Source organism: Littorina saxatilis, linkage group LG13, assembly GCF_037325665.1.
Source record: "Littorina saxatilis isolate snail1 linkage group LG13, US_GU_Lsax_2.0, whole genome shotgun sequence".
Lineage (NCBI taxonomy): Eukaryota > Metazoa > Mollusca > Gastropoda > Littorinimorpha > Littorinidae > Littorina > Littorina saxatilis.
Window position 1 is genome coordinate 43,154,833 of NC_090257.1, and position 12,052 is coordinate 43,166,884.

General features: G+C 43.6%; 2 protein-coding genes across 2 annotated transcripts in view; one reads left to right on the forward strand and one right to left on the reverse strand.

Annotated features, from left to right (window-relative positions):
• The window catches only part of LOC138945804 (coiled-coil domain-containing protein 39-like), a 75,811-nt gene that overhangs the window by 50,022 nt on the left and 13,737 nt on the right, over positions 1-12,052 (forward strand). The gene's annotated exons all lie outside the window — the stretch shown is intronic.
• Positions 732-5,233, reverse strand: LOC138945803 (uncharacterized). Its single transcript, XM_070317312.1, has 3 exons — positions 4,172-5,233; positions 3,456-3,587; positions 732-3,219 (listed from the first exon to the last, which is right to left on the reverse strand). The coding sequence occupies exons 1-3, from the start codon at positions 4,181-4,183 to the stop codon at positions 3,028-3,030; spliced, it is 336 nt and encodes a 111-aa protein (XP_070173413.1). The 5' UTR covers positions 4,184-5,233; the 3' UTR covers positions 732-3,027.

The window sequence follows — 12,052 nt, forward strand, 5'->3', positions numbered from 1 at the left end:
GTTGTGTGATCAGTCACAAAGTGCAGTGTCCAGTGTTGTGTGTGTGTTGTGTGATCAGTCACAAAGTGCTGTGTCCAGTGTTATATGTGTGTTGTGTGATCAGTCACAAAGTGCAGTGTCCAGTGTTGTGTGTGTGTTGTGTGATCAGTCACAAAGTGCAGTGTCCAATGTTGTGTGTGTGTGTTGTGTGATCAGTCACAAAGTGCAGTGTCCAATGTTGTGTGTGTGTTGTGTGATCAGTCACAAAGTGCAGTGTCCAGTGTTGTGTGTGTGTGTTGTGTGATCAGTCACAAAGTGCAGTGTCCAGTGTTGTGTGTGTGTTGTGTGATCAGTCACAAAGTGCAGTGTCCAGTGTTGTGTGTGTGTTGTGTGATCAGTCACAAAGTGCAGTGTCCAGTGTTGTGTGTGTGTTGTGTGATCAGTCACAAAGTGCAGTGTCCAATGTTGTGTGTGTGTTGTGTGATCAGTCACAAAGTGCAGTGTCCAGTGTTGTGTGTGTGTTGTGTGATCAGTCACAAAGTGCAGTGTCCAGTGTTGTGTGTGTGTTGTGTGATCAGTCACAAAGTGCAGTGTCCAGTGTTGTGTGTGTGTTGTGTGATCAGTCACAAAGTGCAGTGTCCAGTGTTGTGTGTGTGTTGTGTGATCAGTCACAAAGTGCTGTGTCCAGTGTTGTGTGTGTGTTGTGCCCTTACAGAAAAAAAGGCCCTGTGGCGAGCCTCGCAGCAAGGTCGCAGCGAGCCTCGCTGCGAGGTCGCTGCGAGGCCGTAATTTACCATGCAAATTAAGTTTGCTGCGACTAAGTCGCAGCTAGCTGCGATGTAGTTATATATCCTTATATGGAGATCCCACCCGCGAGCTTGATGTGATGAGGTCGCGGCTAGCTGCGATGTTCCCTGCGAGCTTGCCGCGACCTAGCAACAGCTAGCCGCGATGTCCTGGACCCCTTACTGTGAGCTTGCCGCGACCAGGTCACAGCTAGCCGCGACCAGGTCACAGCTAGCTGCGACCAGGTCACAGCTAGCCGCGACCAGGTCACAGCTAGCCGCGATGTTCCTGGGATCATGCTGCGGCTTGCCGTGATCTAGTCGCAGCTAGCTGTGATCTAGTCGCAGCTAGCTGTGATGTAGTCGCAGCTAGCCGCGATTACCTCGCAGCTAGCCGCGATTACCTCGCAGCTAGCCGCGATTACCCGGACCTATATGTGGTAGTCACAGCTATATATCCGCGACCATGTCACAGCTATAGCTAGCAACGACCAGGGTGAGCCGGGATATCCCTGGCCTGTCCTCCAAATTCTTACCACGTACAAGCTTTCCTTGAGCCAGCTGCAGCTACCTGTGCAGTTGTCACGGTTTACTGCGATGTCCATGAAATCATCAAGCAACGACCTTCAAATTTCACAGCAAGTGAGCTGCAACCTAGTGATGAGTGATAACTTACTGCAGTTATGCAGGAGGAAATGCTTTACCAAACCCTGAACATTGTTTAGATGGTTTAAAGTCCCAGTTAAAATATACCTAAACCCTCCCAGAAAAATGCTGCAACCAGCTTGTAGGTGCATGCAAATCCTTTCGCACTGACAGGCCATTGTGCTACATACATTCTAAATTGACTAGAGACAGAAGCAGTTCAACACATGCAGACGCATATTCTCAAATGTAAAACAAACAATTGGTTTAAATTCAAATTATTTAATAAAAGCTCATTTGGCATAAATTCAGATTAAATAGAGCAAGCTGTATCCTGCGATCAGGAGGAACAAGTTCATCAGAGTTCACAATTTGTTGCCGAAATACAAGATCGCCAGCACTAGCAATCGCTCATGCTGGTTTTTTTACCAATGTCACATGGGTTTAGCTAAAGGTCTCGTGAGTAATTTTTTGTTTAAACATAAACAGCTGCTTAACCTTTTTTCCAAAGTAATTGCAATACACCCTAAAAGTAAAAGTGTAGAGCTAAATAAAAAAAAGTTTGGTACTGAATATCAGCGATATAGTTATTATGAAAAACTATATTTCGAAAATGAAATCAAGACAGTACATTACAGGCTAACCAGTACATAATATGTTGCATACCTACCAAGTAGTGTATGCACTCTCCAAGAAGTTCTCCCCAAGGTGGCTGAGTGCATCAGAAACAAAATCAACAGAGATGAGATTCTTCCGCTTTTTCGCGGAATTCTGCTCAAAAGTTGATCCCCAGGACCGTTTTCCTAAATCGTCCAGATCCCTTGAGAAAAAAAAAGGGGGGGGGGGGGGGGGGTAGAGGTTGATTATCAAAAATCTGACCTGCCAATGACTGAATCTCCCAAAAGACTAGACCGGTTTTTGATTGTCCGGACCGACAATACCTCCGACAAAAAAATCTCCGCCGAGCTCAAAACCAAAAATCTACGAAATGAACTTTAGACCCGTGTACGAACTGTCCATTTGGGAACAAGTTTCTCCTCATCATCAGTGTCTTCATCGCGGAAGTTCCTAAATGGGCTGATTTAGTTGTTGACTTTAGCCACTTTAGCAAGATGGCGTCGTCAATGCAATTGTTGGCAGAAACAGAACATGCTTTAGCTTCTGAGATTGATAAAGGGCTAAAGAACAAATGGGTTTGGGCGTGGAAAGACGAAATTATAACTACCGAAGTGAAGGGACAAAAACTGTCCATCCGTCTCGGAGATTCGGTTCAAAAGTTGAATGTTCGGGGAAGGCACAATGCACGTGGTGTAATAAAGTACTGGGCTACAAATAGAGAGGCAAGAGCGTGTTGAAAGACCATTTGACCACATATTTGTCCTTGTGTGCACACTTGTGTTTGTCAGTCTGTGAGTGTGATGTTATTTTCAGTGACTGTTGTTGTTTATTTGTGAGATTCATTCTAGAAATGCATGAACAATGCCCAAAGTTCTAATCAAAATATTCTGCTGCTAAGACTCATTTCTGAGCAATTTTTTGTTATGTAAATGCTAAAAACGCATCAGCTGCAGCCCCCTGACTCCCACAAGGGGCGTTGCCCCTGGACCCCAAACTTCCTTTACCCTCTTATGTCAAAATTTGGGAATCTCATCTCTGAATCAAGATCTCTGACAACCTGAAGAAATGCTGTTGTTCCTGTCTCCCCACTGAGGTGCTCCTTGAATTGCTTCTCCGTGCGATCAATGACACCACCAATCCGATCCACAGGAAAGGTAACTTCTGGGAAGAGCTTCTCAAACCAGGAGTGGACCTGAAAAAAAGTCAATATCAGTCTGTGTTCCAAAAGATAATATACCAGTGCATGAACTATGCTGCAGTATAGTAAAAGGGACAGCCAAAGAAATAAATACAAATTATCAATGTCTATTATTATTTTGTAATTAATTTTAGTGGATAAAGAAAAGACGCAAAGGATTGCTAGCCTGTTTATAAATACATAAGCATATCTATAAGACAAAAAAGAGTTGTGATCAACCGAGTACTTACCACTGAAGAGGGCTTGCCACTTTGCCTCTGTAACAGCAGCAAAACCTTGTTTGTCAGCCCCGGTGGATTTGGAGGTCTGCCACGGCCAGAGGCAAGAAAATAGTTAGCAAGTTGTTGGTGCATGTGTGTCATCTGGAGAAAAGAACAAAAAGTAAGTTATAACAATAACATCAAACACTACTTCTGCAGAAAGAAAAACACCATTCAAACTCAAAGAAGAAAAGTCAGTTATTTCATTTTCAATAAATGATAAAGCAGCTACCAGTATTTTATAAAAAATATATCTGTAATATCTGTTTTCTCACACGAAATAAGTCGACATACATGTGCGAAACATTGCGAGTCCGCAAAACGTTCTCAGAGTCAGCTGGTGAATTCTACTTTTGGTTTCCACTCAGCTGGTGCAAGAAAAGAAGTTACGTGACCAGAATAAAATCAGTTTTTGAACAATATGCAATGTTTTCATTTCGTAGATGCACCAGAAATAGTTTTCTTTTATATCTTTAGATACATTGTCAATGATTATTTTCGTCATTAGATTCTATTGGGTTAGAGAAAAAAACGAAAGCGGTTCGTAACACAACCCTTCCACTTGAAACACAAACAGGCCATCGAAGTCGAACCACTTCGTCAAATTCAGTACAAAATACCTTCTGTCATTTCGTACATCCGCCATTAAAAACATTCAATCAATACTTTAATATGTCTAAACTTACCGAACAGAACATCTTGAATCGATGTGCCGGACGAAAAGAATGCTTGGGTCGAATTTGTTGAGTCGGTAATCGCGGCTTGAGCCACCGGGCGCCATTTTCAAAACTGCAGGCAAAGCTATTCGAGCCTCGTTTTGGGCGTCTTGCTCGGAGGACACATGTCGGACTGACTTCATTTTTTGCTTGTTTAAAGAAAAATTCGAGCTGAATCGAATGGTGTATTTCATTTGGCAGTGTGATAAAGTTGTCGGTAGTTTGATTTTGAAAACTTCAACCGCAATTTTTGGTCACTTTGTTTTCCAGTTCTCAAAATATACGAAATTATAGAGCTAGCTCTGCTCTTTTAAAACACCTATTGTAGTTTCTTTGACGCGGAGCAAGAGAGCGTAAAGTACGACGACCGAACTGAAAAATGTTGCGCATCACAGCGCGCGGAGGCTGTGTGAGGCTGAACGGTACTTCAATAAAATATTCATACAAAATCACATAGTAAACACAAATTAACTAACGAAAATGGTATGTATTTTGATGTGGTATACATTTTTTATTTTATTCGGTGAATTTCTTCACATTTTTGGCATCTTCAGGTGCATTTCTCTAACCTTCAGTCATCAGTTAGTGGTTCTAATAACCTTTAAAACAGCATGGTCTGGTCCTTTGAAATGGGGTGGAAAAAATCCCGATTGCGGCTAGGAGCTAAGTGATACAAAGAAGGTTTGGGGTACCTATAAGATCACAGAAAGACCAGTGGACGATACCTTCCGCCTGTGATCAAGACCTGGGAACACATAATTATTGCCGTATTAGACTATGTATGCTTGTTTGTCTAAAAATACGATCAGTATGGTTTAATGATTATAACAACTTTACAACTCTGCATTTGATCAATGGTAACCGCTTTTGTCATTACACATTGAAAGAAGCATTTGGTTTAAATGTTTTGGTAAACTTTTTAATGTTGCAACGGTCAAATGTATGGAGTACACCTTTTTTTTCCTGAAAATATATATATATATATATATGCCAAATTTGTTTGAGAATACTCCAAGCGCAAAACAGCTAGGGTTCCAGCTATATTTTTTAATGGAATTGTTTGATCGTCACACTGCCAGTTAAAATTTCTCTTGTTTGTTGGTGTGCAAGCTATATGTAGTGCTTCCATTCGTGTGCTGTCATGTATGCTCTGAATCTGATCATTTCTGTTAAGTCTTTATAATATAGGCTGGTTGTACACTTTGAGTTTAATGGGCAATAGTAAACTCCCTAAGCTAATGCAGTTAGCAACACATCACCATGGTACTTTCTAGCTCCCAAATTTTAAAGAAGCACAAGATAACACTTTACCTGATTTTTAAATGGAAATGCAACATGCCATATAAACGGTTGCGACCATCTTTGTGAAAATATAATACTCGAGTTTAAAGGTGTTTGTCTACATTTTTATACAGAAATCGGCATCAAATACTAAGTCTAGCTAGTAGCTATTCCCTACAAATATCAAAAATACACTCCCCTTCGATCAGGAAGGACGAAGCCAGGGTAGCCGATTGAAAATTCATGAAAGTAATGCAGCGTAGTACGATATCCTTATTTGGCAAATGCCAAGGGCAAAAGTCCTCTCAAATACCATGCATTTCGTGCGTTTAACAAAACATCGTGGACAGCGCTCTAATACACTGTGTCAAACTGTTGCTGTGATTGTGTGGGTGTGGCTGTCAGCATAGTGACATGAATTTGATTGGTCGATATTTATAGTTAAAACACATGCTCTCTCCACATGGAAATCAAAACATTGGAAGTGTTATACTGTACTTCTCAAAAATAAAAACTTTTTTTACATTTATTTTTATTTTGTTAAAAAAATTTCCCCATGCTTCATTCATCATCTGACATAACTTTTTAGCGAAATCTAACCATAAGATTATTGAAAAAAAAGCAGAAATGTAGACGACCTTTAAGCCTTGAATTTTGCTTCAACAACATTTTGTGTGAAACTACAGAATAAAAGTCTCTGGCAATTGGTAAACAAACAAGAATTTCGGGCTGCTGATTTATACATCCCTTTAACAGAAGAATTAATGCCAAAATACACTTTTTGCTTAAAAACAAAAGAAAATATTTACTTTGTAATATTTTTTAAAACATGAAGCAAGCTGAGTGTTATGTTTCTGAATAATATTTGCTGCCACCATGTCTCATTCTTGTGCCAAGATGGTAAGAATATTTGCAAATAGGGCCACTCAGAGAGTCAGACACAATAATCGCTCTATAAGCAGGCCCCTCCATATGATATTGAAAAAGCCTCCATTAAGGTCCCGGCTAGCTGTGATGTTGTTCGGAAACTTACGCCAAGATCGCAGCTACCTGCGAGGGTCGCGTCAAGGTCGCAGCTACCCGCGATGTTGTTGCGAGGTTCGCGCCAATTGTCGCAGCTAACTTTGATGTTGTTGTGAGGCTCGCGCCAAGGTTGCAGCTACCTGCGATGTTGTTGCGAGGCTCGCGCCAAGGTCGCAGCTACCCGCGATGTTGGCGCGAGCCTCGCACCATGGTCGCAGCTAGCCGCGCTCTTGTCGCGAGCCTCGCGCCAGGGTCACAGCTAGCCGCGATGTTGTCGCGAGGCTCGCGCCAAGGTCGCGGCTAGCCGCGATGTTGTTGCGAGGCTCGCGCCAACATCGCGGCTAGCCGTGACCAGCTGCGACGAGTTGCTGCGATGTGTTTAGATCGCTGCGACCTCGCAACGAGGTCGCAGCGAGGTCGCAGCGACTTTTCTTTTCTGTAAGGGTGTGTGCAGTCACAAAGTGCAGTGTCCAGTGTTGTGTGTGTGTTGTGTGATCAGTCACAAAGTGCAGTGTCCAATGTTGTGTGTGTGTGTTGTGTGATCAGTCACAAAGTGCAGTGTCCAGTGTTGTGTGTGTGTTGTGTGATCAGTCACAAAGTGCAGTGTCCAGTGTTGTGTGTGTGTTGTGTGATCAGTCACAAAGTGCTGTGTCCAATGTTGTGTGTGTTGTGTGATCAGTCACAAAGTGCAGTGTCCAGTGTTGTGTGTGTGTTGTGTGATCAGTCACAAAGTGCAGTGTCCAGTGTTGTGTGTGTGTTGTGTGATCAGTCACAAAGTGCTGTGTCCAATGTTGTGTGTGTGTTGTGTGATCAGTCACAAAGTGCAGTGTCCAGTGTTGTGTGTGTGTTGTGTGATCAGTCACAAAGTGCAGTGTCCAATGTTGTGTGTGTGTTGTGTGATCAGTCACAAAGTGCAGTGTCCAGTGTTGTGTGTGTGTTGTGTGATCAGTCACAAAGTGCAGTGTCCAGTGTTGTGTGTGTGTTGTGTGATCAGTCACAAAGTGCAGTGTCCAGTGTTGTGTGTGTTGTGTGATCAGTCACAAAGTGCAGTGTCCAGTGTTGTGTGTGTGTTGTGTGATCAGTCACAAAGTGCAGTGTTGTGTGTGTTGTGTGATCAGTCACAAAGTGCAGTGTCCTGTGTTGTGTGTGTGTTGTGTGATCAGTCACAAAGTGCAGTGTTGTGTGTGTGTTGTGTGATCAGTCACAAAGTGCAGTGTTGTGTGTGTGTAGTGTGATCAGTCACAAAGTGCAGTGTCCAGTGTTGTGTGTGTGTTGTGTGATCAGTCACAAAGTGCAGTGTCCAATGTTCTGTGTGTGTTGTGTGATCAGTCACAAAGTGCAGTGTCCAATGTTGTGTGTGTGTTGTGTGATCAGTCACAAAGTGCAGTGTCCAATGTTCTGTGTGTGTTGTGTGATCAGTCACAAAGTGCAGTGTCCAATGTTCTGTGTGTGTTGTGTGATCAGTCACAAAGTGCAGTGTCCAATGTTGTGTGTGTGTTGTGTGATCAGTCACAAAGTGCTGTGTCCAGTGTTGTGTGTGTGTTGTGTGATCAGTCACAAAGTGCAGTGTCCAGTGTTGTGTGTGTGTTGTGTGATCAGTCACAAAGTGCAGTGTCCAATGTTGTGTGTTTGTTGTGTGGTCAGTCACAAAGTGCTGTGTCCAGTGTTGTGTGTTTGTTGTGTGGTCAGTCACAAAGTGCTGTGTCCAGTGTTGTGTGTGTTGTGTGATCAGTCACAAAGTGCAGTGTCCAGTGTTGTGTGTGTTGTGTGATCAGTCACAAAGTGCAGTGTCCAGTGTTGTGTGTGTTGTGTGATCAGCCACAAAGTGCAGTGTCCAGTGTTGTGTGTGTTGTGTGATCAGTAACAAAGTGCAGTGTCCAGTGTTGTGTGTATTGTGTGATCAGTCACAAAGTGCAGTGTCCAGTGTTGTGTGTGTTGTGTGATCAGTCACAAAGTGCAGTGTCCAGTGTTGTGTGTGTTGTGTGATCAGTCACAAAGTGCAGTGTCCAGTGTTGTGTGTGTTGTGTGATCAGTCACAAAGTGCAGTGTCCTGTGTTGTGTGTGTGTAGTGTGATCAGTCACAAAGTGCAGTGTCCAGTGTTATGTGTGCAGTCACAAAGTGCAGTGTCCAGTGTTGTGTGTGTGTTGTGTGTGCAGTCACAAAGTGCAGTGTCCAGTGTTGTGTGTGTGTTGTGTGATCAATTACAAAGTGCAGTGTCCAGTGTTGTGTGATCAGTCACAAAGTGCAGTGTCCAGTGTTGTGTGTGTGTTGTGTGTGCAGTCACAAAGTGCAGTGTCCAGTGTTGTGTGTGTGTTGTGTGATCAGTCACAAAGTGCAGTGTCCAATGTTGTGTGTGTGTGTTGTGTGATCAGTCACAAAGTGCAGTGTCCAGTGTTGTGTGTGTATTGTGTGATCAGTCACAAAGTGCAGTGTCCAGTGTTGTGTGTGTGTTGTGTGATCAGTCACAAAGTGCAGTGTCCAATGTTGTGTGTGTTGTGTGATCAGTCACAAAGTGCAGTGTCCAGTGTTGTGTGTGTGTTGTGTGATCAGTCACAAAGTGCAGTGTCCAGTGTTGTGTGTGTGTTGTGTGATCAGTCACAAAGTGCAGTGTCCAGTGTTGTGTGTGTGTTGTGTGATCAGTCACAAAGTGCAGTGTCCAATGTTATATGTGTGTTGTGTGATCAGTCACAAAGTGCAGTGTCCAATGTTGTGTGTGTTGTGTGATCAGTCACAAAGTGCAGTGTCCAGTGTTGTGTGTGTGTTGTGTGATCAGTCACAAAGTGCAGTGTCCAATGTTGTGTGTGTATTGTGTGATCAGTCACAAAGTGCAGTGTCCAGTGTTGTGTGTGTGTTGTGTGATCAGTCACAAAGTGCAGTGTCCAGTGTTGTGTGTGTGTTGTGTGATCAGTCACAAAGTGCAGTGTTGTGTGTGTTGTGTGATCAGTCACAAAGTGCAGTGTTCTGTGTGTGTTGTGTGATCAGTCACAAAGTGCAGTGTCCAGTGTTGTGTGTGTGTTGTGTGATCAGTCACAAAGTGCAGTGTTGTGTGTGTTGTGTGATCAGTCACAAAGTGCAGTGTTGTGTGTGTTGTGTGATCAGTCACAAAGTGCAGTGTCCAGTGTTGTGTGTGTGTTGTGTGATCAGTCACAAAGTGCAGTGTCCAATGTTGTGTGTGTGTTGTGTGATCAGTCACAAAGTGCAGTGTCCAATGTTGTGTGTGTGTTGTGTGATCAGTCACAAAGTGCAGTGTCTAATGTTGTGTGTGTGTTGTGTGATCAGTCACAAAGTGCAGTGTCCAGTGTTGTGTGTGTGATCAGTCACAAAGTGCAGTGTCCAGTGTTGTGTGTGTGTTGTGTGATCAGTCACAAAGTGCAGTGTCCAGTGTTGTGTGTGTATTGTGTGATCAGTCACAAAGTGCAGTGTCCAATGTGTGTGTGTTGTGTGATCAGTCACAAAGTGCTGTGTCCAATGTTATATGTGTGTTGTGTGATCAGTCACAAAGTGCAGTGTCCAATGTTGTGTGTGTGTTGTGTGATCAGTCACAAAGTGCAGTGTCCAGTGTTGTGTGTGTATTGTGTGATCAGTCACAAAGTGCAGTGTCCAATGTTGTGTGTGTGTTGTGTGATCAGTCACAAAGTGCAGTGTCCAATGTTGTGTGTGTATTGTGTGATCAGTCACAAAGTGCAGTGTCCAATGTTGTGTGTGTGTTGTGTGATCAGTCACAAAGTGCTGTGTCCAATGTTGTGTGTGTGTTGTGTGATCAGTCACAAAGTGCAGTGTCCAATGTTGTGTGTGTGTTGTGTGATCAGTCACAAAGTGCTGTGTCCAATGTTGTGTGTGTGTTGTGTGATCAGTCACAAATTGCAGTGTCCAATGTTGTGTGTGTGTTGTGTGATCAGTCAAAAAGTGCTGTGTCCAATGTTGTGTGTGTTGTGTGATCAGTCACAAAGTGCAGTGTCCAGTGTTGTGTGTGTTGTGTGATCAGTCACAAAGTGCAGTGTCCAATGTTGTGTGTGTGTTGTGTGATCAGTCACAAAGTGCTGTGTCCAATGTTGTGTGTGTTGTGTGATCAGTCACAAAGTGCAGTGTCCAGTGTTGTGTGTGTTGTGTGATCAGTCACAAAGTGCAGTGTCCAATGTTGTGTGTGTGTTGTGTGATCAGTCACAAAGTGCAGTGTCCAATGTTGTGTGTGTGTTGTGTGATCAGTCACAAAGTGCAGTGTCCAGTGTTGTGTGTGTGTTGTGTGATCAGTCACAAAGTGCAGTGTCCAGTGTTGTGTGTGTTGTGTGATCAGTCACAAAGTGCAGTGTCCAGTGTTGTGTGTGTTGTGTGATCAGTCACAAAGTGCAGTGTCCAGTGTTGTGTGTGTGTTGTGTGATCAGTCACAAAGTGCAGTGTCCAGTGTTGTGTGTGTGTTGTGTGATCAGTCACAAAGTGCAGTGTCCAGTGTTGTGTGTGTGTTGTGTGATCAGTCACAAAGTGCTGTGTCCAATGTTGTGTGTGTGTTGTGTGATCAGTCACAAAGTGCAGTGTCCAGTGTTGTGTGTGTGTTGTGTGATCAGTCACAAAGTGCTGTGTCCAGTGTTGTGTGTGTGTTGTGTGATCAGTCACAAAGTGCAGTGTCCAGTGTTGTGTGTTTGTTGTGTGGTCAGTCACAAAGTGCTGTGTCCAGTGTTGTGTGTGTGTTGTGTGGTCAGTCACAAAGTGCTGTGTCCAGTGTTGTGTGTTTGTTGTGTGATCAGTCACAAAGTGCAGTGTCCAATGTTGTGTGTTTGTTGTGTGGTCAGTCACAAAGTGCTGTGTCCAGTGTTGTGTGTTTGTTGTGTGGTCAGTCACAAAGTGCTGTGTCCAGTGTTGTGTGTGTGTTGTGTGATCAGTCACAAAGTGCAGTGTTGTGTGTGTGTTGTGTGATCAGTCACAAAGTGCAGTGTCCAGTGTTGTGTGTGTGTTGTGTGATCAGTCACAAAGTGCAGTGTTGTGTGTGTTGTGTGATCAGTCACAAAGTGCAGTGTTGTGTGTGTGTTGTGTGATCAGTCACAAAGTGCAGTGTCCAGTGTTGTGTGTGTGTTGTGTGATCAGTCACAAAGTGCAGTGTCCAATGTTGTGTGTGTGTTGTGTGATCAGTCACAAAGTGCAGTGTCCAATGTTGTGTGTGTGTTGTGTGATCAGTCACAAAGTGCAGTGTCCAATGTTCTGTGTGTGTTGTGTGATCAGTCACAAAGTGCAGTGTCCAATGTTGTGTGTGTGTTGTGTGATCAGTCACAAAGTGCCGTGTCCAGTGTTGTGTGTGTGTTGTGTGATCAGTCACAAAGTGCAGTGTCCAGTGTTGTGTGTGTGTTGTGTGATCAGTCACAAAGTGCAGTGTCCAATGTTGTGTGTTTGTTGTGTGGTCAGTCACAAAGTGCTGTGTCCAGTGTTGTGTGTTTGTTGTGTGGTCAGTCACAAAGTGCTGTGTCCAGTGTTGTGTGTGTTGTGTGATCAGTCACAAAGTGCAGTGTCCAGTGTTGTGTGTGTTGTGTGATCAGTCACAAAGTGCAGTGTCCAGT